The sequence below is a fragment of the Nelumbo nucifera genome, chromosome 1 (assembly GCF_055504915.1).
Source record: "Nelumbo nucifera cultivar China Antique chromosome 1, China Antique-T2T, whole genome shotgun sequence".
NCBI lineage: Eukaryota > Viridiplantae > Streptophyta > Magnoliopsida > Proteales > Nelumbonaceae > Nelumbo > Nelumbo nucifera.
The window spans coordinates 158841697-158868962 of record NC_142649.1 but is presented as its reverse complement, the minus strand read 5'-3'; the positions used below and the strand labels follow the sequence as shown (position 1 = coordinate 158868962).

Sequence of the window (27266 nt, the reverse complement as noted above, 5' to 3'; positions counted from 1 at the left end):
TTTAAAATCCATCTGTTATACAACTAAGTGGTACCTATTGAACCAAGCTCTTAGTGACTGTTTCAAATCATATAAAGATTTTTTTTTAACTTACATTCCTTCAACTCACTGCCTTGAGCATGAAAACTGGGAGGTTGAACCATATATACTTCTTCCTCTAACTCATCATTCAAGAAGGCATTCTTGATGTCTAATTGTTGTAGGTAATCTAGGTTAGTTGTTAATGAGAGTAGACCCCTGATAGAAATCATCTTAGCTATAGGGGTAAAGGTCTCTGCATGGTCCACTCCATACACCTGCGTGAACCCTTTTGCCACTATATGGGCCTTATACCTCTCTACTATACCATTTACCCTATGCTTCACTAAGAAAACCCATTTATACCCCATTGGTTCTTTTCCTTCTGGAATATCTACCAATTTCCATGTGCCATTTTTATGTAGGGCATTGATTTCTCCCTTCATTGTATCTATCCATTCAGGAACTGATAAAGCCTCTGTTACATTTTTGGGAATAGGACATTGTCAATAGAAGAAAGGAAAACACAAAGAAGATGAGATGTTTTCATAAGAAACATAATGTGAGATGGGATGATTGGTGGTATATGATCTAACACCCTTCCTTTTGGCAATGAAAGGTCCAAATCACTAATAACAGAGGTGTCAATAGCAATAGGATCAGGTATGATAGGAACAAGAGCATCTGGTTGAGGATATGCCTCCGGAGAATCCAATGATATTGGTTGTATGACTTAAGGTTGCTCCATGGCTCTTGGACTTTGTTGACCCTTGCGACGATAGAGAAAGACATGAAATGGAGGAGTATCAAGAAGAGAAGGAAGCTGAACTTGAACTAGTTTCTCCTCAACCCTACTCTCCCTTGAGGAAAAATAGGAAGGAAGGGCTCATTATCGAGAAAGGACACATCAATGGAAACATAGTACTTATGCAGAGTGGGATCAAAACATCTATAACCTTTTTTAGACAAAGGGTAACTAAGGAAGACAAAAGAAATATCTTTGGGATCAAGTTTACCACGGGTAGGGGATAAGTCATGGACAAAACGTCACCCAAAAACACACATAGGAATAGAGAATAACAGGGTTTTAGGAAATAAGAGCTGATGTGGGGCCTTGTAATCCAACAATCGAGAAGGCACAATTAATGACATACATAATAGACAAAACAATGTCCATCTAGAAACACTTGGAGACATTTTTTGTGAAAGTATAAGGTAAAGTATTTCATTAATAACAAAGAGCCAAAATACAATTAAGTCTTTGTGCAATGAGAAGCTGTACAAAGAGACCCATCTTCAAGGAGTTGACGGTTTTTTCTTTCAGCAACGCCATTTTTTTGAGGTGTCTTTGTGCATGGGCTTCGATGAAGAGACTCACATGAAACAAAAAATTCATCAAGATCACCATGATAGTACTCTACTCTTTAGCATCATCCAACTAGGAGATTTGTATCTCAGTCTGAAACTGGGTGAATACCATTCGTTTGAAATCTTTCACAAGTTTAGGCACTTCATCTTTGGAACTTATCGAGTAAACTCATGTGTAATGGGAGTAATCATTAGTGAGTGTGATAAAGTATTTATAACCATTCTCAGAAGGTAGAGTATCATGGCCCCAAACATCAGAATAAACAATATGAAATGGGAAATCTGACCTTTTATTGCTTAAAGGAGAAGAATTTCTACATTGTTTACTTAATTGACATGTAAGACACTGTAACTTAGTTACTAATACGAACTTGGAAGAATTCTGAAAACAAAAGTTTGAAGGGCTCAAAGGACATATGACCTAGGCGATTATGCCACAAATAAACTTGACTCTTAAGAGATGGACTTGTAGACTCTGTAGCCGCAAGAACAACATTATTCTCTACCAACTTGCTACATTCCACCAAGTTTCCTCTACCAATCGTCTTCTCGGAGTCCAGATCTTGAAACACACAAGAATGTGGAAGAAAGGTCACTGAACAATTTAATGAGCAAGTAATACTACTAATGAACAACAAAGTAATGAGCAAATTAGTAACATGAAGCACATATGAAAGGGAGAAACCAAATAGTAAAGAAATAGATCATCGACCGGTAATGGAAGAGAAAGACCCATCTGCTAGTATCACTGTTTCTTTACCAGAAAGAAGGGTATAGGGCTGAAATAAAGTTGACTTAGCAGTCATGTGATTAGAGGCCCCACAATCAATAACCCATGGAGATTCAAAAGACTAAGAGTACACATGGAAGGTGGAGGCAGTGTTACTTGATGTAGACACAAAGGTGGTGGAGGGGTTAGCATCGGAGTCCATTTGCCCAAGTGCCCTACTGTACAATTCCAAATGATCACGAAAGGCATTATAAATCCTCCTTGGGATTGGAACCAAAAGGATGATCCCAAGTTTTACTCACAGTAGAACTATTTGGTTGTTTTTGAGAAGCCATATTTGTTGTGGTGTACTTCTGACCAGGTTTTTATTCTATTCTTGTGCTGGTTTCTTACTCATCTCCTGTGCCCACTTTGACTTTCCAACCAAATCCGAACAACTGTCATGAGTATGTCTCGGCCTCTGACAATAAGTGTACCACAACTTATCTTTCTCATCTTCTTTCTTCTGAAAATCACCCTTCCTTGTCTCATGCACACTGACGCTTTCTTCTAAGGATATTGACTCCCCTTTAGGAGGATTCATTGCATTTCTTCTACTCTCCTCGGATTGGACCAAAGCATACACCTCCAGATAGGAGGGTCCTTGCTGCCCAGAATCTGGACTGTAATAGGTTCATAAATAGGGTTCAATCCAAGTAAGAAGGCAAACAGATGTTGCTGAGACACAAGGTTCTTATAATCCTTAGCACCCTTATCACTCTCCCATTCAATGATCTTTTTAGGAGGGACAATTCTACATATTTCTGCCAAATCCTTCTATTGTTAAGTACGGCTGGTACCATTTCGATGTGTTTCGATTCTTCCGAACAAGAGAGGTTTGATGCTTCTGAATCCATTGTATTAATTCCACTTCCTACTCGCAGTATGCTCTTTATGATCCCGGCTCATGATTCAATTGCCATGTATTTAGCTATTGAGCTAATTCCTTCTAGATAGATGTGAGAGTGTAGTAGTAAGCAGATAGACTATGCCCCCCTTGCTTGTATGTAGAGGACTCTGCTTGCAACTAGTAAATTATAGCGTAGTGCGTCTGTTTAGAGTATGTGGATTTTGCATGCTCCCAGATCTCATGAGATGTATCTGCCCACATAAAGTTCTGCTTAATTCAAGGCAGCCTAGAAGTAAGCAGCCAAGACATAATCAAGCAATTCTCTTGGTTACATTTATCTTGTTCAGCAGTACCCGATTTCAGTTCCTTCACTATACCATTTATGTAGCCACTCTTTTCTCTAGTTATGATGTAAGTTTCATCTCCTTAGACCATGCCTGATAGTTCTTACCATTAAGAGGGTGATGATCATAGGAAAATTCATATTGTCTGAACCATGTTAATCCCTCCTTGATTTTAGGTCACACCAAACGTAGTTGAGTCATCTGATGCCATTGGAGAAACACCTTAACCACACTTCTTCAGTACACACTGAATTTCCAAAGGAAAAAAAAACTCCACTAAAATCTATATCAACATCGTATGAAGGATTAGAGGCACTTGCTTCCTCAAGGGGGTACTGTTACACCTGAGCCACACCAGACTACTTTCATTCCTGGGAAAATTCAACTACTTGCAAAACCAGGTCACATGATCTCAACACAAATACCAACAACTACCATTGTACAAATAGGTCATTACCAGACCCAACAGGGCACACACCACATTACCAAGGGATGACATGATCCACAAACAGGGGTTAGTAGAGATCAAACCTTCTTCATAACATCCAGATACCACGATTACAGTCTTTTCTTGGCACTCAACCAAGAGAAAAAGGAAACACCTCCAAAAATGGTCTCTGATCAGTCCAATAGGTTTTCTCCTGGGCTTTGATACAAAACACAAAGATACCTTGTTATCACTTATCAGAAATAGAATGAGAAAAAACAGTAAAATAGGAGTGCTGTTTACAAAATACAGTAAAATGACCAGAATGCCCTTGCAGCACATATAGTGAAAGTACAACAAGAATTATTGGCATTTATTATGCCTCCTAGTCATTTTATTGGTTGTCAATATATATTGGCAACATTGAATAAATTACTTCAGTTCAGTTTGGCACAATATTTGAGTTCTCACTAGTGTTACTTGAAAAGGATTCTTTTATGGTTGCTAAAGGAAAAATGAGTTCATTTTCTCAAAAACCTGAAATGAATTTTTTTCGATAAGTGGTGTATATCATGTATGTATTTGTATTAACATATGACAAAAAGGTGCCACCCTGAATTACAAAATATACATAGATAATGAATTAAACCATATACTAGGAATAGATCGGATCAAATATTTTTATGTCTGGGAAAGGATTCATTTTAGATGGTGATCTTGTGATTGAAAATGTGAGAAAATTATAATAAAATTGTTTCATCTCACATTTTGAGCAAATAATCTCTGATGACATCCTTCACCCCTAGCATGGAAGCATAATTATGCTCATAATTCTAGATGGCTTGTTAATTAAGTTCTAGATTTTATGCATTGCATCATGTATCATATGCAAATGCTTTATCGGTACCTGTTTCTCTTAAAATCCTTGTTTGTCAATGATCACTTAATTGTCTTTTTCGTATTTTCTATAATATTTCTTGACAGGTGAGAGTTTGTAAGGAGAAGACAACGGGCCATGTATATGCAATGAAGAAACTTAAAAAGTCAGAGATGCTTCGTAGAGGCCAGGTATACAATTTCCTGAACTGCCAATTGATCTTTTTGGACTTCTTTCTCTTTATGCTTAGGTGCAATTTGCTTTTAAATCTGTTCAGGTTGAACATGTTAAGGCTGAGCGAAATCTACTTGCAGAAGTTGACAGCAACTGTATTGTCAAACTTTATTGTTCTTTCCAAGATGAAGAGTTTCTGTATCTCATCATGGAGTATCTACCTGGTGGAGATTTGATGACTTTACTTATGCGAAAAGATACCTTAACTGAAGATGAGGCCAGATTTTATGTAGGAGAAACAGTTCTAGCTATTGAGTCTATCCACAAACATAATTACATTCACAGGTTTGTGTTTTTTATGTATTTTTTGATTATTGATATCCTATTGCTAAACTTCCAAATGTTGTCCTCTGACTAAAGCAGAATGGTTATTCCTGTCTGGCACATGTTACAGAGATATCAAGCCTGACAACCTATTGCTTGATCGACATGGCCACATGAAGCTCTCAGATTTTGGACTATGCAAACCATTAGATTGCAGTACTATCCAGGAAAATGATTTTAATGTGGGACAAAATATTAATGGGGCAGTGAATGATGAACGCCCTGCTGCACCAAAGCGTACACAACAGGAGCAACTACAGCATTGGCAAAGAAATAGAAGGATGCTGGTAAATTCCTTACCATCTTGTTCGGTTGTTCCTTCACTCAACAATCCATTATTGTACAGAGTCTGCTGTCACTTTGTGTATCAAAAAACAAGTTGTTGCTTAAGGGAGTATAAAGGAATTGTTGCTTATGTTTTTGTATTCTCATGATATTTCTCCTATGTCTGAAAAAACTAATGTTTGCTAGGTGGTAAGCAGAACCACTGGCGGTTGAACTGTGCAACCTGGGAAATGGCCACCTTTCTGGGTCTATTTACCACCTAGTCTATTATTTCGCAAAAAAACTGTTGATTTGGTCCATGAACTGCTGACCCAGGTGGACTAGCCATCAAACCATGACACAGATAATGGTCCTTGGGCTTATAACTGTTTTTTATATTCTAAATATTCTATTATGTTGGTTATGACATCATGGGCCAACCTGTTCAAACCAGATGGTTGAACTGCTGATCCGGAAGGCAAAAGCGGTTCTTTTTTCAGGTCATTTTTAAAACATTGGAAAAAATTTGTACTTTTATATACGGGTGTTGTGTATCAGTTGTTCATACTAGATCTAGATGTGGCATAACAAACTTTTTTTTTTTTTTATGATTCCTTGTGGCTGCATACATTATTTGTCTAAGCTGTTGATATTTAAATATTGCAGGCTTATTCTACTGTTGGTACACCTGACTATATTGCCCCTGAAGTTTTGCTGAAAAAGGGCTATGGAATGGAATGTGATTGGTAAGTATGTTTATGTTGGGAATTCTTGTGTTTGAGCAGATATTTTTATGTAACATATCTTTTAAACCTTTTCCACAGGTGGTCACTTGGAGCTATCATGTATGAAATGCTTGTGGGTTATCCTCCTTTTTATTCAGATGAGCCTATGTCAACATGTAGGAAAGTAAGATCAGAATTCCTGATGAATCCCCATGTTTCTTTGTTATTGTCTTAGTATTTGATAGGCTAAGCTTATGGGATAATATTGTTCGCCCACTAAACCACTGATACCAATCAGTCTCTAGATATGTTTTGCATTGGCACATGTAAGCAATGTTCTGAATATTGCAACCACATTGATTCATAAATTGTAAAGGAGATTAAGTTGAATGAATCATGAATTTTGTTGTAAATTGTAAGGTTTTCTTCTTTGATTTTCCAGGAATTATTAAAGAAGTAAAATATTAAAGAATTTGCCAAAAAGGATAATTTGATTTTTCACGTATTTCTATCCCTAAGTCTATAACTGTAATATAAATACTTGGTAGAAACAATTTAATTACTGGCTGCCATATGGGCTGTTGATCAGGGTGATGTAGTGGACTTTTTGAGATCTAGATTGAAGTGGCTAGGATAAGGGTATTTGAGTAGCAGATTCTGTCAAAAGATCTTAAGTGGGGGCTCATATGCTTTGAGGAGTAGTTTTGGGAATTCATGAGGAATTAAGAGTAGATGTTTTGAGAATTGTGTAGCATTGGGTCCCAATGTAAAATAGCTCAGTAGGAAGAGAGATGTTTTGGGAATTCATGAGGAATTAAGAGTAGATGTTTTGAGAATTGTGTAGCATCGGGTCCCAATGTAAAATAGCTCAGTAGGAAGAGAGAAGTAATGCCATAGGGCTGTTCGTTCTTCAGTGGTAGAAAAGTGGGGAAAAAGAAGGACAAATTGGAAGTCTATTGTTAGAGCTAGCCGAATAAGGGTAGATTAGTCATTTTATTTCTGTTAAGTTATGTGCTTATGTGGCAGTTTTAATAGAGACTTCCTGTCCCATACTTAAGTGGGGGCAGTTTAGTCTTTGTACTACTAATTAGAGGCTAATCCATATTAAGGGTCGACTGATAGGGTTTAGTCTATCAGGTTTGACTGTTCTCTTCTTCTTCTTCTTCTTCTGCTCTTCTCCTGGTTCGAACTACTGTAGCTACAGGACAAACATGGTATTAGAGCAGGACGTTGCTCTCTAAATCTCCTCACCTGCTCCTTTCTGTTCGTGACCTCATTTTTTTTTTCTTTCTTTCTGGGCTGAAAAATGGAGAACACAGATTCGACCTAGATCTGAGAACACTTCAGTCCTTCCTCTGCACAGAAGTTGACTGTTTTTCAAGAAAAATAACAACTTCAAAAGTGGATGGTCGATTGAAGCTCTCCATCGAAGGTTGGTTACCTTTTTTTTGTGTGCTGTTGGTATTTCTGGGTTGAAAGCCTTCAAAATCTGCTGGGACTGATCAGAACCTAGAGAACTAGGTTGTTTGTAGCCTTGGTTCTTGGAAAAAGGTCCAAGAACAGGCTGTGTTTACAGTGGCCGAATGGTGTAAGGGTATGACAGGTTACTGCAGTGGCAATAGTTGATGTTTTCTTTGGACTTGTAGTGCCCTCTGAAAAGGTCAGACAGATCTGTACCATGTGTGACAGCTATGGTTGTGTGGTGGTGCTTGTGATGCTCAATCTCTATTGAGCAGCTTCAAGAGGGCTTGTATGTGGTCAGTGAGTTGCTGAATTAATGTCAGTGTGATTCATGGTTTTGTGAAATCAGTAGTGGTGTGAACAAGAACAAAAGTTTGTGTACCTATCAACTGTGTTTGGGGACTGATTGATTGTGACTGGCTGTGAACAGCAGTGATTGATTGTGACTGGTTGTGAGCCTATCATTTGTGTTTGGGGACTGCTGTAGTGTCTGGAACATCAAACTCCTGACAGCAGTACTTAGTTGGCGACTAGGAATTCAGATTAGAAGTAGCATTGGAAGAGCATCATGGCAGCAACTGGAGATGGTTGTAGTGATCAGAAACCTAGTGTGGTGATTCCCTCTGACTATCTGGGTGTGCAGATGACTCCAATTAAGCTTAATGGTGAGAACTATGTACCATGGGCCAAGTCAGTGGAAGTTTTTCTCAAGGCAAAGAGGAAAGTGAAGCATGTGAAGGAAGATAAACCACCGGCTGACTCTTCAGGGTTTGATGACTGGAACAGGAAGATGCCCAAATCATGACATGGTTATGGAATAGTATGGAACCCAAAATAAGTGCCAACTTTATGTTCTTAGATACAGCTAAGGACATATTGGAACATGCCAAGAAGCTTTATTCTGGGTAGGATAATACTACAAGGGTATATCAGCTCTATCAGGAGTATTTCGATCTACAGCAAGGGAATAAAACCCTAGAAGAGTACTATGCCAATATGAAGAACCTCAGAAATGAACTCAATGTCTATCACCCCCTCACTCCAGATGTTAAGGTTCAGCAACAACAGAGGGAACAACTAGATGTCACGAGGTTCTTAGTAGGGTTGAAATCAGAATATGAACCAGTTAGGGCCCAAATATTAGGAGGCTCTACTCTTCCTACACTTGAGGAAGTTTTTGCACGGCTTCGTAGGATTTCTTTCGGACCTACAGAGAATCCCACACAGTCTGACAGATCAGCATTTGTGACAGCCAGAGGAGGTGGACGTGGTACTAGAGGGGGAGGACATGCCTCCCAAGGAGGTCGTAATGGTTCCGTATTTGGCCGTGGTGGTGGTCGTGACTCAGGGGGAGGCCATGGTAAAGGAAAAAGTATCTCTACAAGGAAGTGTACCCATTGTGGCAGGGATGGACATTCGGTGAAATTCTGTTATGATCTCCATGGCCCTCCTTCTACATGGGCCAATCATGCAGTAGCTGGTGGGGTGGATGTCAGTGATAACCAACAGGCAGATCTAACACCTTCCACATCTACATCTGTTTTCGGGAAGGAGATGGTGAGTGTACCGCGTGATGAGTATGAAAGGTTCCTCCAGGCTACTTCACAGCATACTACAACCACCCTTGCCCACTCAGGTATAGCTTGTCTGGCATCCAAACCCTCTCCCTGGATTATTGACTCTGGAGCCTCTGATCACATGACCGGGACTCCAGGTGTGTTCTCTTCCCTCTCTGAAACTTCCACATCTCAAATTGTTACCCTTTCCAACGGTTCCTCTTCTCCCATCTGTGGTGTTGGTAATGTTGACATGGCTTCTCTTTCTTTATCATCTGTTCTATATGTTCCTAAGTTTCCATTCAATCTTATGTCTGTTAGTAAATTAACCAAGACTCTTAATTGCTCTATTACATTTTTCCCTTCCTTTTGTGTTTTTCAGGATCTCAAGACGGGGAAGAAGATTGGTGGGGGGCATGAGGCTAGTGGATTGTATTACCTTGACGGTGGTGGATCGTCAGTTACACTTCAAACTTCACTTACTCCTCTACAGTGGCATTGTCGACTGGGACATCCATCTCTCAAGGCACTCAAGATACTGGTTCCGTCTTTGAGTCATTTGTTGTCTTTATAGTGTGAGTGTGTCAGTATGGGAAACATCGTCGTGTTCCCTTTAGTCCTAGAGTTGATAGTCGTATATTGAGTCCTTTTGCTTTGGTTCATTCAGATGTTTGGGGCCTGATTAAAATAGAGTCTTATAATGGTTAGAAGTATTTTGTCACTTTTATTGATGATTGTTCAATGATGACATGGATTTATTTAATGAAAGAAAGAAGTGAATTATTTTCCATTTTTCAAAAATTCCATGCTGAAATACGTACACAATTTGGTGTTCCAATCAAAGTTCTTCGTTCAGATAACGGTCGTGAGTACTTTCTTACTTCCTTTCAACAGTATTTAGAACAACATGGCATCATTCATCAAACTTCATGTGCATCCACTCCTCAACAAAATGGGGTGGCTGAACGAAAGAACCGTCATCTCCTTGAAACTGCTCGGTCTATTCTTCATCATATGAGTGTTCCTAAACGATTTTGGAGTGATGATGTACTTACTGCGTGTTTCCTTATTAATCGGATGCCCTCCTTCATTCTTCATAGTCGGTCTCCCTTCTCTATTTTGTTCCCCACCTTGTCTCCCTTTCCATTAACACTTTGTATCTTTGGCTGTGTGTGCTTTGTTCACAATTTGAGTCCTGGGATAGACAAGTTGGATGCACACTCTATTAAGTGTGTCTTTCTTGGCTACTCTTGGACTCAAAAAGGGTACACGTGTTACAATCCCATTACTCGGAAGTGCTATGTCTGTCCTAATGTCACCTTTTTTTAGTCTATCCCCTTCTTCTTGGGACCTGAAGCATCCGTGTCTCCACCTTTGCTTCCTCTTCCTCTTCCAGTCAGTGATCCCGTTCCGGGTGTTCCAGTTGGGGTTGACCCTTCACCTCCTCCAGTGCAGATCCCTACTGAATGACCACCGATCCGGCACGTGTATACTCATCGATAGACACCGGCTCCTCCTCCAGCTTCTACCTTGTTTGCGGATCTTGTTGTTGCTCCTATCCCCGAACCTTCAGGACTTGATCTTCCCATTGCTTTACGGAAAGGTAAATGTAGTTGTACCCTCCATCCCATTTCCAATTTTGTTTCAGTCTCTCGCCTTTCCACTTCACATCGCCAGTTTGTTTCACTGTTGTCATCTATTTCTATAACCTAAGAATGTCCGAGAGGCTCTTAGCTCACCTGGGTGGCGGCAGGCAATGGAGGAGGAACTCTCTGCCCTTCAGCATACTCAAACGTGGGATCTCACTACTCTTCCTCCTAGTAAGCATGTTGTGGGTTGTAAATGGGTGTATACTGTTAAATACTTGCCAGATGGTAGTGTGGAGCATTTGAAGGCCAGACTTGTTGCTAAAGGTTATTCACAGTTGTATGGGGTGGACTATATGGAGACCTTCTCTCCAGTGGCTAAGATTGGCTCTGTCCGTGTCTTAATTTCCCTAGCAGTTATGTATGATTGGCCCTTGTTTCAACTTGACATTAAAAATGCCTTCCTTCATGGTGACCTTATGGAGGAGGTATATATGGAGCAACCACCTGGGTTTTGTTGCTCAGGGGGAGGATGGTAAGGTGTGCAAACTGAAAAAGGCAATTTATGGGTTGAAACAATTGCCTCGTGCTTGGTTTGGGAAGTTTAGTGAAGTGGTGAAGAATTTTGGAATGAAACAATGCCAGGTTGACCACTCGGTGTTCAGCTATGATTCAGAAGCCGGAAAGATTTTATTAGTGGTCTATGTGGATGATATTGTCATAACTGGTAGTGACAAATTGGGGATCGATAAACTAAAGGTCTTTCTGTAAAATCATTTTCAAACAAAAGACCTTGGGACATTGAAGTATTTCTTGGGTATAGAAGTTGCTAGATCAAGACAAGGTGTAAACCTGTGCCAAAGAAAATATGTTCTTGATCTGCTGGATGAAACAAGACTGTTTGGTGCAAAACCAGCTGAAACTCCCATGGAGCCAAATGCTAAGTTGAGCAGTGATACATGGGAAATATTTGATGATCCTGGAAGGTATAGACGGTTAGTGGGGAAGCTGAACTATTTGACTATCACGAGACCAAACATCTCCTTTGCAGTCAGTGTGGTGAGCCAATTTATGTAGAACCCTCGGATACCTCACTGGGATGCAGTTCTTAGAATTGTAAGGTACCTGAAGGGAGCTCCAGGCCGTGGGTTATTGTACAAACCAGGAGGAAGACTTGAAGTAATTGGGTATACAGATGCAGATTGGTCAGGCTCTATGTCTGGTAGAAGATCTACTACAGGTTACTGCACATTTCTTGGAGGAAATCTTGTGACATGGAAGAGTAAGAAGTAGATGGTTGTGGCAAGGAGCAGTGCTGAAGCCAAATACAGAGCCATGGCACACACTACATGTGAATTAGTATGGCTGAGGAATCTCCTACAAGAAATCGGGTTCTCCATGGATAGACCTATGAAATTGTACTGTGACAATCAAGTTGCACTCCACATCTCATCTAACCCTGTTTTTCATGAGAGAACAAAGCACATAGAGATTGATTGCCACTTTGTGAGGGAGAAGGTCCTTACTGGAGAGATAAGCACAGAACATGTGGGCTCAGGTGATCAATGGGCGGATTTGTTTACAAAAGGCTTAAGCTCAGGGAGAGTGAACTATATATGTAACAAGCTGGGATTATATGACATATATTCTCCAGCTTGAGGGGGAGTGTTAGAGCTAGCTGAATAAGGGTAGATTAGTCATTTTATTTCTGTTAAGTTATGTGCTTATGTGGCAGTTTTAATAGAGACTTTCTGTCCCATACTTAAGTGGGGGCAGTTTAGTCTTTGTACTACTAATTAGAGGCTAATCCATATTAAGGGTCGACTGATAGGGTTTAGTCTATCAGGTTCGACTGTTCTCTTCTTCTTCTTCTGCTCTTCTCCTGGTTCGAACTACTGTAGCTACAGGACAAACATCTATCTATGGTGGTTAGCTTTGATGCCCAGTCCAAGGTTTGTTGATGTGGTTAACACATCAGCCAAGATTCTTTGACCTTCTCTTTCTGATGCAAGTGTTTGAGTTGGTACCAGCCATAGAGGTATGGTCAAGGTTTCTCTAGCTAGTTTGAAAGCAACACAAGAGAGGTAATTGTCATTTCTCTTTCTTCTAGGTTGGTGGGAAGGGAATGGATGAGGGACCATAGGTAGTTGGCTGGTCTGATGTGGAGAAGATCTAGAGAAGCTTCCAGAGATCCTGTTGGAGGAAATTCCAAAGGGAGTGGGTTGTAAGGATAAAGGGGTTAATGTAAAAGCCCTAGATGGAAAGGACAGTGAAATCCGTAATGTGATTAATGTTGGAGGTTACAGGGGTATATTTGTAATGTTGATAAGTTTTGGGGATATATGTATTTATGGGAGGAAGAGGGGCCTGTGTGAAATTCTGATATAATTGGGTGCTTTGCTTATTTAAGCCATTGGTTGTGTGAGAGTGGATATTTTGTTGTGAGGAGATTAGTCATCTCTTGTTCTCTTATGCTATGTTTGGTTTGAAGGAAAATGTAGGGAAAGGAAGGGAAACGTAGGGAAACCTTACAAACCTTGTATTGGTTTCCTTGTCTTTCCCTTCCTTTCCCTACCTTTTCCTTCAAACCAAACATGGCCTTAGTGGACATATTTCCCTCTCTTCCCGTGGATGTAGGCTACTAGGCCGAACCACACTAAATTTTGGTGTTTTTTTCTATTTCATCTTCCTATTTTATTCTTGATTTGCTATTCCTTTCCTGTTAGTTGATGATTAATTCAGAAGACTTTATTTTTTAGGATGCCCGGATTCTCTGCTAGAAGGAACATGAGATTAGTCTTGTAATAAATTAGTCTGATATGGCATCATTCCCAAGATTTATTGGGGATTGAGTGTTCAGTGGTTAGAGATTCTGATTGGCAAGTTAGGGGTGGATTTGGGTTGAGTTAAAGATGGATTTCAGGGTGTCAAAAATGGTGACTCAATGCTGAGAGGATAATAGAACAGGGTGGTGAGGTTGTTTCCATGGAAGCTTTTAGTTGCACTAGTAGTTGATTCAAATGCACCAAAAACCATCAGTTGGTGCATCACTAATTTGTTTTCAGGGCTGAAGAGTGGTCTGTGTGGGTCAAGCCCCTGTAAGAGGTTCAAAAGATAATATAAAAGAAAAGGGAACAAAGGACAGTTCCATAAATTATGACAACCTTCTGTGCAACATTCGCTGATTATAAATTCTCTAGATTAATTTAACAGTTTTGGGTCAAGGGGGTTCTTTAAGGGCTGAGCTACTGGCCGTACAGCAGGGTTTGTAGTTGGAAAAATCCCTAAATTTTAACAACCAGATTGTAGAAGGTGACTCTCAAGTTGTTGTAAGAAGCCTATGGGCCAACAGGGAGAACTTGTTTGGGGAAGGATAAATGGGAATGCTAATGTATTGAGTTAAATTGCTGATTCAATCTCAATGATGTTTTGGGTGCAAGCACTTCCGCTTTGTAAATTAAAATTTGTTTCAATTAATAAAGTAAAAGTTACCAATCAAAAGAAAAAGAAACTAACATTTAGGGTCTAATGAAGAGATACTGAGGTTGGCAATATATGCAGTAGTTTCAAGCTTTATTGCGATGATTTGATGAAGAATGTTTGCAATAGCTTGGAATCTGAAATGTAGATAGACTCGGACTGTGGAAATGAGGTTGGGGATGTACCAATTAACATAGTGTTACTAAGCAATAAAATTTATTGAGATTGAGAAGGCGATTGAAAGAGAAATCCAAGTGGGGAAGAATTTGGGAGTGTTAACTATAGGGGGCCAAGAAAATATATTTTTTATGGAGCCAGAAGAGAAAGAATTGAGCATCCTTCATCAAATTGGGACTAGGTATTGCAGATTGTGGGGGTTGAGTTGTTGGTGGTTAATAGTATGGTGTTGGCATTTGATGGGTGTACAGAGGGTTGAAGATGCTGAGGTATAAACATGTTAAAGGGGCCTTTATTCGGGTTATTGCCTTGTTTGATTTTATTGGGTTGAAGTCTGTTTTTGAAGATATTTATTTTGCTTTTCAGGTGTTATGTTGGTTGGGGAGGTTGTTTGCCTTTTTTTTTCAATCTTGCATCAGGTGGTTTGTTAAGTGATTTCATTGGTGTTTGTTGTTTTGGGAGTTTCAATAGGTGTGTGTTTGTTTTACTGCAATATTCTGTTTTCTCCCCTCAGGTGTTATCATATCACCAGCTTTATACTCTCTTTTTCTTCATGAATTTCTCTTTTACAACAAAAAAATCTCCTGCTAGGGGCCATGATTGGCCAAGTCCTTAGCAGATGATCTGGTTTTTCTTTTTTCTGGGCGTGGGGATGGTGGAGTTAGGACTAATGTCGGGATTTCAACCTTCAAAGAGATACACACTTATGATAGTGTATTTAGTTTGTTAGCTTATCACATTATTAGTTTATATTTGGTTTGCCTCCATCAAGGTTCCTTGGTCTAGGGATCTCCCTTAGGGCCCCTGATGATTTTATCTTCCCCCATTTTTCTGAAGGTTGATCATCAAATGCCTTTTTCTTCTTTCTTTCTTGTTGAAGGCCAGTGAATTGAGGCTCTACTGTTTCATCAGCTGAGTTGTGGATCATCTTTTTTTTTTCATTTTTTTTCAATTTTCCGTTAAGGAAAATCATTTATGATGTGCATCCTTCTTAGGCTCTATTATATATTTATTGTGGTGATCCGGTCACTGGTCTCAATGTCAGATGCTGTTTACTTCAGTGAGTATAAACTGCTTCATCTTTTCCACCTACTGTATAAACAATTGATTTGCTTTAAACCTGAGCCATCTTATGCTTTGTTGGTGTTATTAAAGTTAGCTCTATTGTGGCATGAAGATACCACTACAGTTTGCCTTCTGATTCTTTGGAGCTTCATTTTCCATCAGTTCATCAACACTTTCATTATTTTATTCTCATCGTCATTATCATTTAAATGGTCAACCTCTCCCATTTATGCAGATAGTAAATTGGAGAACTCATCTAAAGTTTCCTGAAGAGGCAAAGCTATCTCCAGAAGCAAAAGACCTTATCAGTAAACTCTTATGCCATGTTGACCAGAGGCTTGGAACAAGAGGCGCAGATGAAATAAAGGTGCTGTGTGGTGTGTTCTATTCTAAATTCTTGGATTTTCTCCAGAAGATGGAATTGAAAATTGAAGGAATCATGTGGTTGGATGTTCTGCCAATTTCAGGCTCACCCATGGTTTAATGGTGTTGAATGGGACAAACTATATCAGATGGAAGCTGCATTTATACCAGAGGTCAGAGATGAGTTAGACACTCAAAACTTTGAGAAGTTTGAAGAGGTAATGCATACTTTAAAGTTTTCCTTGTGCTCTCCTCTTGTGGATCGAACTATTTAGAGGTACTCTATGTCACTCACCACATATTCTTTTTCTTGTGATTCTCCAGTCTGACAGCCAAACACAAGCTTCATCAAAATCAGGCCCCTGGAGAAAGGTAAGTATGTTGGTTACTGATGTTGTGTTTCTCTTCTGTGCACTTCAAGTGTTATATATTTGTTTAGCTGAGCCATCAAAAGTATTTCCATGATTGAAATCTGACCTTGACATGCCTTGGCAAAGGTAATATTTTCATGAGAGCTGGTTAGTCTGGTCATTATCTGCTACATGATCAGAAAATGGATGCACATGCTTGATTGGAATTTTTTATCTGATGTGGCCATCCTGCTGATCAATAGGATTTTACAGAAGAACCTCTTTATGTTTCTTCAGTTTTGGTCAACCAATCTCACCGTAATTTAAATCTTTACAAGGTTGGTGTTGGGAGTTTCCAAACCCTTTATGTTTTAACTTCTGCTCAGAATGATTATAGTTGCAGTTTACATGGGAAAGAATCTAAACAGCAATGTTTTGTTCTAGAATTAACAGGACTAAGTGGCACACTTAGTTGATGGGATAGCTCCATCCCACTTCCAATAAAAGATAATCACTTTTTGGCTTGAAAGGAAGAATGGGATGATTGACAAAATGCCAAAATGGTGCGTTTTAGCCCAGATTTTGTGGTCCAGAGTGTTCCTGAAAATGAAAAACTTTGTATCTTTCCAGGATGAGGAGGCACTTATCCATGGGAATGCTTCCCATGCCCATAGTATAACGAAAATTGCCAATTTACCATGTCTTTGAAGTCAGTTTGCTAATACATTAACCTATGCAGATTGGTCATCTGTTCCCAAATAACAACAAAAACAACATCCTTGTATATTTCCTTGTTGATGAAACATGAAATATGATCTTGACTGTTGGCTTTGCTGCTGATGCTGTCTTATTGAAGTTCTGAGTTTACTGATCTAATGCTGCAATTTATGCCTTCTCCTTTGCTGCAGATGCTCTCATCAAAGGACATCAACTTTGTGGGTTATACATATAAGAACTTTGAAATTGTGAATGATCATCAAGTACCTGGAATTGGTCTCTCTCTCTCTCTCACTCCTTTATCTTCATTCTTATTTGGTTCAAGTATAATTTTTTTTATCAGCATAGTAATGGGTAATTCCATTAATATGAAAAAGAAGACAAATTACCCCTTCTAGATTTTATGGGAGGAATAAATACAAACAGCCTCAGCCTGATGATAATTGTCTTAATCTTACTGGTTTACATTAATTAGTCCTTGGGCGGCTTGGGCCTGTAAGCTAACCCATATAATTGGGACAGGGATTAGTTGAATTGACTTGAGAGTCCCTAGGCCGGTAGCACCTGAACCTGCTCTTCCCTTTTCACTCCTTCTCCATCTGGGGAGTGCACTTGTTTGCTGACCTTTGAACTAATCTGAATGAGCAGATCAAACAAGCTGATAAGTTTTTTATTCATCTCATCTGGTGGATAATGATATGCAAACTTTATTAATATAGGTAGAAGAATGGTTTCTGTACAAGCATGGCAAGCATCCCCATGTCAGGCTGGATTGGATTCATGCCCTAACAGTCCCAAAATATCTGATCCCTATTTACTCCCTGTTTTGGCAGTGCGTCCGCTAAGGTGTTTGCTGATCTATGAATCCATGAGAACTTAATTCCATTTTCTCTGTCCAAATCCTTTATATCTTTGACTGTGTTCTACTAGTGTCATGATCCTAAACTGTTTTTGTTTAACCAGATCATTACGACTCTAGAATCACCTTCCCACAATCCAAAGGACTTATCCTTGGAGATTTTGCCAGTCTCAGTCCCTGTGCCAATGCAAGCAATTCAGATCTTGTGGAGTTTCCATAACCTATAGGCCCTGAGTACATAGAATAAATCCATGGCAGTCTCTAAAAACCCCTCTGATACCAGAAGGCCCTGGGTTGCCCAAACTGCAGCTGTCATAGTGTAATTTAATAGGACTAAACAGAACAGAATGGTGAAGTAGGATTCATGTAGCCAACCCCAGATAGTAGGGATAAGGATTAGGTGATGATGAGGAGGAGGACTAGGTGGATACTGGGGGACCATGGGCCTTCTGTAGCTCCAAACCATCCTATTGACAACTGTCAATCTCCAAGGTGGGAAAGGATGGGAAGCAAAATTTTCTTAAGAATAGTACCAATGCAACTATGCAAAGTAATCCACCAAAATAAACAGTTTTCCATTGCTAATGAAACCAAAAGAAAGGAAAATAGGGGAAAAAAACTAATACTCCATTGTTTTACCATCAATGGAGTGTGAAGTGGTGGTAAGGGAAGTGGGGAAGTTACCAGAAAGGATGGAGTTTCTTCACAGATGCTTGGTAGGTCATTTCATTCACTCAGATCCAGATACAGTTGATGGGCAAGCTCGAATGGTGCAGGCCAGGTTTTTCTTTCTGGGTAAGAAAGCTAAATGGGTTATTCCTTTTTATTTTCAAAAGAAGAGGAGATGCAGAGAGTGTTAGAGGGAAGGGGATCTGCAAAATTTTATTTTATTTTTATTTTTTATCAATAACTGAAAATTTCACTAAATTTATAAAAGAGAATTACATAGGGTACATAAATTGAAGGAGATAAAACAGCTTACCTTCAAAATCAAGTTAATTACAACTGAACCCAAAACATTTAAGTTCTCTCAACTCCTTGTTTTTCCATAGAATTAGCCATGCTTTTAGCTGTCCTTTGCACCCATCGAATTTTAATTTCCATTTCCTTAGTTCTCTCAACTGAACCCAAAGCATGGGTTTCCTCTACTACTTCCATCAAAGTTGAGTTTAATGTACCCAATATCCGGTTGAATCCAAGGAGTAATAGACCTGGATTTCAAGAATGAAGTAAGGTGCAGCTCCTGCCACTTCCTCATAATGTCATCCACTGAGAATTCTGAGAACAAGTACATGGATTTTAGCCAGAGAACCACCCTGATTGTTATACATGCAAGATTTCTAGAACTGAGATTGGATAGGTAGGTGCCAGGGATAGGGCAAATTAACCTCTCTGAGAAGAAATCATATGTATGAATTAATGTCTATGGGATTCCATTGCATACTTGGAGTACCAAACTTTTAAAACCATTGGAGATACATGTGGCAAGTTCTATAGACTTGACTTTTAAAACAGGTTCAAGTGCTAAATTCAGTTTGTGAAGATTTTGATCGAAATAGGGGATTTGAAATCGATTCCCATGTGTATGGATTTTTTCTATGTTGAGGAATGTTTTGAGCTTTGAATTTGGTGGAAGGTCTTGATGCAACATTGGAGGTTGAAAACGTTAAAGGGGATAATGGGAGGAAGAGGGAGAGTGCAAGGGATGAAATGGGGACGGAGCAGGGGTGGGGAACTAAACAGTTGAAGATGAAGAGGGGGAGGGAAGAGGTTGAGGACGAAGTCCAAAGGCCAGGCTTGTAGAAGGGTAAAAGGGTATTTTTGAAGGAAACAAAGGGAAGGAGTTAATGGGCTGGCCTACAATGGTTAATGGGCTTAAAATAAATGGACTGGGAAAGGGGGAAAATAATAGTGGGTACTTTTATGAGGTAGAGAGGCAGAAGGTTAGGCCAGGAAATGAATTTGTGATGGGTTGGCCATGTAATGGACGTTATTGGGTTGGGGGGGGGATCCAAAACAGGTTGACATGTGTTGGGGAGGTCCAAAAGAGAAAAGAGCATGCAACAAGGATTGAGATACAGGTAGCCAACAAGGAAGAAGATGAGCAAACCGTAGGGATGAAAGGAAAAAAGATCCCGTGATACAGGTATCAACCCGGCTGAGGTTCTCGAAGGAAAGAGCAAATGGAGTAAGTCTTCATTCTGTCAAGTGCTTGAAATAGAAAGGGGGAGTAATATCAGGGGAGATTTGAGGGGAAGAACCAGAGAAAGGGGAAGGAACAGGACAAGATGGAGAGCCCATAAATTTTCTCGGGGGTTGCTCAAAAAGGGAAAAAAGGATTTAGAAGTGGAAAGAGAATTTTTACAAGAAGGGGAAGGGGAATCAAGTAGGATTGAAATGGTAGAGGAAATTAGCATGAGAAAATTGCAATCTTTATATAAAGAAGTCGTAAAGCAGAAAAGAAGGGGAGAAGAAAAAGTGTTAACAGGGTCATGTTCAAAGTTTTTTAATAGAAAGAGAAAGAACAGAACAAAACCAATATAGGAGAGTTGCGAATGTAGTGGTAGAAGAGGAGGGTGGAGAACAGGGGAGGAAGATGAGGATGATGATTCAGGTGAAGAAGGGATTACATTGGATGAAACCCATGTAATTGAAAATTCAATTGATTTGGAAAAGGTTGTGAAAAAAAAGAGTTGAAGTGAGAAAACCATTGGGATTGTTTTTCTTAGGGGGGGAGGAATTCACTAGGAAGAAATTGAAAGAATTGGAAGAGAAACATCCACTACCTTAGAGGAATACTGATACAGGTCCTGAAGAAAATTTTTCGAAGTATTCAGACAGTCACAAATTTTTTGAAGTCTTCAGACAGTCACGATGTCTAGAGATTTGATGTTCAAAGTTTTTTAATAGAAAGAGAAAGAACAGAACAAAACCAATATAGGAGAGTTGCGAATGTAGTGGTAGAAGAGGAGGGTGGAGAACAGGGGAGGAAGATGAGGATGATGATTCAGGTGAAGAAGGGATTACATTGGATGAAACCCATGTAATTGAAAATTCAATTGATTTGGAAAAGGTTGTGAAAAAAAAGAGTTGAAGTGAGAAAACCATTGGGATTGTTTTTCTTAGGGGGGGAGGAATTCACTAGGAAGAAATTGAAAGAATTGGAAGAGAAACATCCACTACCTTAGAGGAATACTGATACAGGTCCTGAAGAAAATTTTTCGAAGTATTCAGACAGTCACAAATTTTTTGAAGTCTTCAGACAGTCACGATGTCTAGAGATTTGATGTTCAAAGTTTTTTAATAGAAAGAGAAAGAACAGAACAAAACCAATATAGGAGAGTTGCGAATGTAGTGGTAGAAGAGGAGGGTGGAGAACAGGGGAGGAAGATGAGGATGATGATTCAGGTGAAGAAGGGATTACATTGGATGAAACCCATGTAATTGAAAATTCAATTGATTTGGAAAAGGTTGTGAAAAAAAAGAGTTGAAGTGAGAAAACCATTGGGATTGTTTTTCTTAGGGGGGAGGAATTCACTAGGAAGAAATTGAAAGAATTGGAAGAGAAACATCCACTACCTTAGAGGAATACTGATACAGGTCCTGAAGAAAATTTTTCGAAGTATTCAGACAGTCACAAATTTTTTGAAGTCTTCAGACAGTCACGATGTCTAGAGATTTGATGGACTTGCAGGAGCTGTCGATGAAAAGGGTGAGGATTTAGATGCAGATCAGTTTTTTGAGAAGAACACAGTTTTGGAATTGGGAAGGAAAAAAATAAGGAGTCTATTTAGAAGACCCAGAAGTCAAAAAAAATCATCAAAATGTTTTGGTGTCAAATGTTTTCGCCAGATTAAAAGGAGATCTATTTGGGATTAGACCATACAAGAAAATGATGAATCCAGGAAAGTCTTAAAGAAGTAGAGAGATCTTGTTCTGATTTTTCTTCTCAGGTTGTTGGATCAGTGGCATTTGTTGGGTTTTTTTTGTTCTTTTTTTTCCTAAGTGGAGTTGGTTTTGATTCAGTTTATTGCTTGAAGATTGATTGTATTGGGTGAAGCTATTAGGTTGTTTTGCTTGTTGGGCTCTTTTACATTGGTAGGGGAATTTGCTTTCTGGTGTTTTCTCTTGCTTGTTGGGTTTTTGGTTCGGAGGTGTGTGTGTGGGAGTTGGAGTATTTTTTCTTTTTCTCTCTTGGTGACTTCTGGTCACCTTCCTTGTAATATTTCTTTTTTCTTTTAGTAAATTTTATTTTATTACTTAATTTTGCTGATAAAAAATATTTTATTACTAAAAAATGTCATGTTTAACTTTGCAGAGTATGTCAACCCTGAGAAATATCACTACTGTTATGGCTGAGATCAGATAACCCCTTTAACATAGATATCTGGACAGGGAAACAGTTTCCTAATTGTGTCAAAGTAAGCAGAGTCTCTATACAATCCCTGCTATTTCTGCTACATAGAGGGATCCTGTTGCTGATTCAGACCATCTATCAGATAGGAAACCTACTTGGTTGACCTTATGTTAACCCCACATTCCATATTAGCCCTATACTCATCCATGCATTAACATTTTGCCCATCCAATAATAGATATCCATAAGAAAAGATTCTGCTTTGAAGGCACTATTCAGCATTGGGTGATTATTTCAATTTTCAAAGAGTTGGGTGGCTTCAAACAAGCATGGTTCAAAGTATTGATACTCTCAATACATAAAATTTGTGTATGAGATGAAACTCATTTTTTTATTGTTTTGTCTGATATTTTGTCAAAACTTTTATCACATATTATAGTATTATATAAAATAAACCAAACTCAAACTATTAGTATTTATTGTTTTGGTAACCCAAGATATGATACAATACGATGCACCTGATACGGGGCTTATCATATCAAGCCCTGTTTGCTCCATCCTTTATCGTTTTGGTTTTCACATTGCTGTATATCTGATTCTTGCTTTTGTTCTTGAGAGAACCTCTCCCTCAAATTCACCATTTATCAAAAGAAAAAGGTTCTATTTTTAATACATGGCAAGGTCTTCTGGGGCAAAGTCTTTTGCATGTATAAAGGGCAGTTTAGAGGAATTTAAAGATTTCTTTTAAGCTGCAAACCAAGTTGCCACATGGAAGATTCCTAGGTCATTTATGGAAGCTCACATAGTGACCTAACTAGCAAATCCTTTTCCCAATATATTGGTTTTAATTTTATTAGTTTTTGCATTTGCTTTGATGGTAATAATCTTTAAAAGACATACCATTTATTATTCCTTGCTATCGTATTCACAATTTCCATCTTATTGATGATTTTGACTCCCTTTCCTGTACATTCCTGTTTTCAGCTGAATTGAAGAAGAAGAATACCAAGGCAAAACCGCCATCCATTAAGACACTTTTTGGTAGATTTTTCCTCTCTTTCCTTGTACTTGCTTGAAATATCTATTTATTTCTTTCTGAAATTTCTCTTAGGTATGGTAGTTTATAATAAAATACTTGATACCTATTGATGAAGTTAAAACCACATGGGCTGTCTGTACATGTTATAACAACTTGGATGAGTCCATTGAAAGAAATCTCATCAAACTTGATGGCAAGTTGATATTCTGTCTGTACATGTTTACGCCTTAAAAGGATTAGTCTTGGGTAAAACTTTTAACCACATGGGCTGTTGCTTTCTAGGAATTTCAACTTATGGTTGGGATTATCATTCCTTGCCCAGCCCAGAAAGCCTGGCCTGCACCCGGTACTTCTAGGCCTGGCCCATGTATCTTTAGGCCTGGTCTATATTTCAGACACTGTGTGCAGGCTGTACCTGGTTTTACTTGAAGTTCCTTATACTAGGTGACAAGCCTGGCCCAGCCAATGATCACCCCTACCTTCTGGATAAAGTTTTTATGCAGTGGATGCTGACTATATCTACACTTCAAAAAGAAAATTGTTGCTTTTACAATAATTACCTGCTGAAATAGTTTACTATATTTTTTATACAAACCCTCTTCATTTTACCTGAAACCTACAGAAACTACTTCACTTCTTCTGATGTTAAATTTGTTTGTCCAGTTTCAGAAGAAGTACAGGAGGAAAAGTAGCTTACCTAATTATGTTCAGAATCATCTGAGACCACTTGTTTCAAAAACATTGATTAAATTCTAGTATATGGGCTGGTTTTTATTGAATAAAGCTGTATGATACCCATTTCAAGATTTTCTTTTATTTCATTTGAAATATTTGTCAAGACATGTACATGGTGTTGGTATTTGATGCAATATGTTGATGCCATGCTTTTATTTGTTTTTTTATAGTTAGTAGCTTTTCAAATATAATGGAACTTTTACCATTGCTTGATGTAATGATAAAATCTCGGACTGACAACTGTGAGAATGCGGGTTCAAGTCTGAGAGCAACATTAGATAATGGCCTTTTATGGTTTGTTTGTTCTGATGTACTAGTTATGTGTTTTAGAAGACATGTTATTTATACTCTGAAGTTTCTAAGAATAGTCAATGTTGCTAATTTGAGTATTATATTGTGTCCAAACGGGATTGCTTGGTATTACAGGTATCTGGGTATCTGAGCCTTTTGAGTACATCCATGCTGTAATTTTGTTTCTGTGATAAAATGTTTCAAAACCCCCTTCTCTTAAAAAGGAAAATCCTTTCTCAATGACATATATTCTAGTTTCAGGAGCACACTTATTAGAATAAAGATTCTGTACTTATTGGTTTTGATTCAGATGGACTAGTAGTAAAGGGGATTAGTTTTATGTTTTCCTTCAAGGATTGAAATGTCCTTAACGTCTTTGTGATGTATCTATTCTTTTTTTTTTCTTATTAATTGATCAATTTTCAGTTACTAAAAACAAAATCTCTTTTTTAATGGCCCAAGTTCTCAATGTCCATTCCAACTTTCCTGGTATAAAGCCTACAATACTCTGTATTCTCAGCTTGCTTGCATTTATTTTTTAAAGATACCATTTTTATCAATGCTATATATTTGTAAGTTGGCTGAAACTGTGCTGAGTCACATCTGTTGATGGCATTTGGAATTTCTATACTGCAAGTTCTATATACAAGAATAAACAACACACTAGGAAGAAAGAAAAGTAATTCCAAAGATGCATACTTTTTATAGGAAAAATTCATGGGATTTTTATTTTCTAGTATTGAAATTACAGGGCATATGAATGATGAACTATCAGGTGTTGCTGCCTGCCATTTTACACTACTTTTTATCAAGATTTTTTTTTTTGGTGTGTGTGTGTGTGTTTGTGTGTCATTGGGTGACAAGTCATTTTTCTGTTAATGATTCCAAGATGGGTTGTTTTAAATATTTATGTTTAAAACTTCTTTAATTTCTATCTCATTTTTGTTTACTCATGTTGCAGATGATGAGTCAGATACAGCTAGTGAGCAACCAGAACCTGTGCAAGGGAGCTTCCTGAACCTCTTGCCTCCCCAATTAGAAGTCTCTCCGGACCAACACAGTGAGTCCCCATAAACTCGCTCAGACTTCCTCCAACTTCAGATGGCCAAGAAGCTCCAACCCATCACCCACCAATTAAATGACCAGAACAGTGGATACTATTTTCCTACCTTCTGCTGCTTCTGTTGTTTTTTAGTTTGTTGATATCTTGGCAAGTGCTTGAGCTCTATTGCAGTGGAAGTTTGAGGACATAATCCCACCAAAGTAAGGGTAGGATGGGGTCATTTTTGGAGTTCATCCTTGTGCCTACTTGGATCAGGATATTTGTAAAATTTGTTAATTAATGATAGTAAATATCAATTCTTTTACTATTTATTGCTCGTAAAAACTCTCTCTCTCTCTCTCACACACACAGCGACAGGGATGTCAATGGGCTTCAATGACTCTCCACTCCTCCCACCCGAAACAGACCTGACCCAACTCAATAACATGAAATTTCCGAACCCAACCCGGCTTGACGCATTTCCAAAATCCAAGAACAGTTAATTTAAATTGGAATTCGGTTTAATGACTAACGTTTCACTTCCTCCGTAGTGAAAGAAGAAAAGCAAATCCTAAATTACAAGGTTAGAAGTCTACCAAAGTGCAATAACCTATATGTAAATAGGAGCATCTTCTGAATGATACATCAATCCATTCAGTTTCCTGTCTTTTTTGTCAAAATAATATTTGAAGGCAATTACTTTTCTATCCCACACGGCCACACCCATGGTAAGTTGGTAACCTGTCTTGTAGAAGAAGCTCCTCCACAGCCCCCAACAACCAAAGTTCTTCCGAGCCCATCGAGTGGCAGTTCAACCAAAAAGGAGATGGGCTGTGTGTGTGTTTGCTCTTTTGGTGAGAGTGGCAGAGAGAGAGAGAGTGTGTACTTAGCGTGTAGGAAAGGGGTTTTGTTTCCCATTTTCGTTTACTGATAATGTACCAACTTCTAGTTCCCAGTTTTTTTTTTTTTTTTTTGGCAACGAGAGAACCACCTTGCAGTTGCCTATTACAGGTCCAAGGATTGGTTTTGGTTGATCTGGACCAATAAAAGAGATAGTGGGTTTCGAACCACACCACACCACCTCTGACGCATTCAGTATAGGCGTGGTGTGGTTTGAAACCCAATATCTTATGCTCTTCGTCACGTGACGAGATCTGTTCCTCACAAATGGGCACCTCACAGGCACATCCACCATGCATTGAGAACATCTCCCGTGAATAATAATAGCCAATAAGTATAGGAGATGTTCCCGGTGCATGATAGGATGTGCGTGTGAGGCGCCAAGTGTGAGGAGCAGATATGGTCTCCTTGGCCACACCACGCTCAAAAAATCCACCACATATCTCGTGGTCTCAGCCACGCTACAAGGACTGTAATCCATAGTCCATTCCCGTGTGCCACAGGTATGCTTGAAAGCCTTCAGTCCGTTTGGTTGCTGAGAAATGATGGGATGGGAAAGGATGTGATGAGAAGGGAAATTTTCTTTTTCTCAATCCTGTCACCTATGTTTGGTTGTTGAGACTAATTATCCTGCTAAATCTGTTTTCCGGTGTTTGATTGATGAGAAAATTTTATAGGATTGTTGGATCCATCCCAATTTAACAAATCCATGCGTTCTTACGATACTTGTTTTGGGGACAACGTGGCACAATAGTATTTGAACAATGAAACATGTGAGGTTGAAGAAACCAAAATCCTGGTTTCTGGAGAAGAAAGTATACATATTTCTAGCTCTTCTCAATTTCATTTTGAGTTATTGGCACCTTAACCTAGCATTCTTATCAATATACTACAGCTAAAAACTAGAAAATTAATATCTCAAGATGCCTGTAACCATTAAAAACTATCTTACAGTTCCACAAAGAAAACTAGAAAAACCAGAAAATTAGTATGGTAGAAGAAATTATACCTAAACAAAGAATATGGTAAAAATTGGGTGAACAAATACAATAAGGAAAAGAATCAGCTAAATACGTATTAGTGTTCAAT

General features: G+C 38.7%; 1 protein-coding gene across 16 annotated transcripts in view; it reads left to right on the top strand.

The window, feature by feature from the left end:
* The window catches only part of LOC104602855 (uncharacterized), a 45201-nt gene extending 19596 nt beyond the window's left edge, over positions 1-25605 (top strand). For 5 of the 16 annotated variants that reach the window (XM_088894955.1, XM_010266712.3, XM_010266713.3 and 2 more), the window contains exons 5-16: positions 4761-4844; positions 4931-5172; positions 5282-5498; positions 6142-6221; positions 6300-6384; positions 15761-15892; positions 15993-16106; positions 16213-16260; positions 16502-16576; positions 17147-17231; positions 23155-23211; positions 25197-25605. In XM_088894955.1, coding sequence (XP_088751081.1) covers positions 4761-4844; positions 4931-5172; positions 5282-5498; positions 6142-6221; positions 6300-6384; positions 15761-15892; positions 15993-16106; positions 16213-16260; positions 16502-16576; positions 17147-17231; positions 23155-23211; positions 25197-25309 — 1332 coding nt within the window. In that variant the 3' untranslated portion in view covers positions 25310-25605. Of the gene's footprint in view, positions 1-4760; positions 4845-4930; positions 5173-5281; positions 5499-6141; positions 6222-6299; positions 6385-15760; positions 15893-15992; positions 16107-16212; positions 16261-16385; positions 16470-16501; positions 16577-16682; positions 16704-17146; positions 17232-22132; positions 22236-23154; positions 23212-25196 lie in introns of those variants that run through there. The other 11 variants (XM_088894960.1, XM_088894957.1, XM_010266714.3 and 8 more) reach the window with 5 other exon arrangements.
* Positions 25606-27266: the final 1661 nt, after the last annotated feature.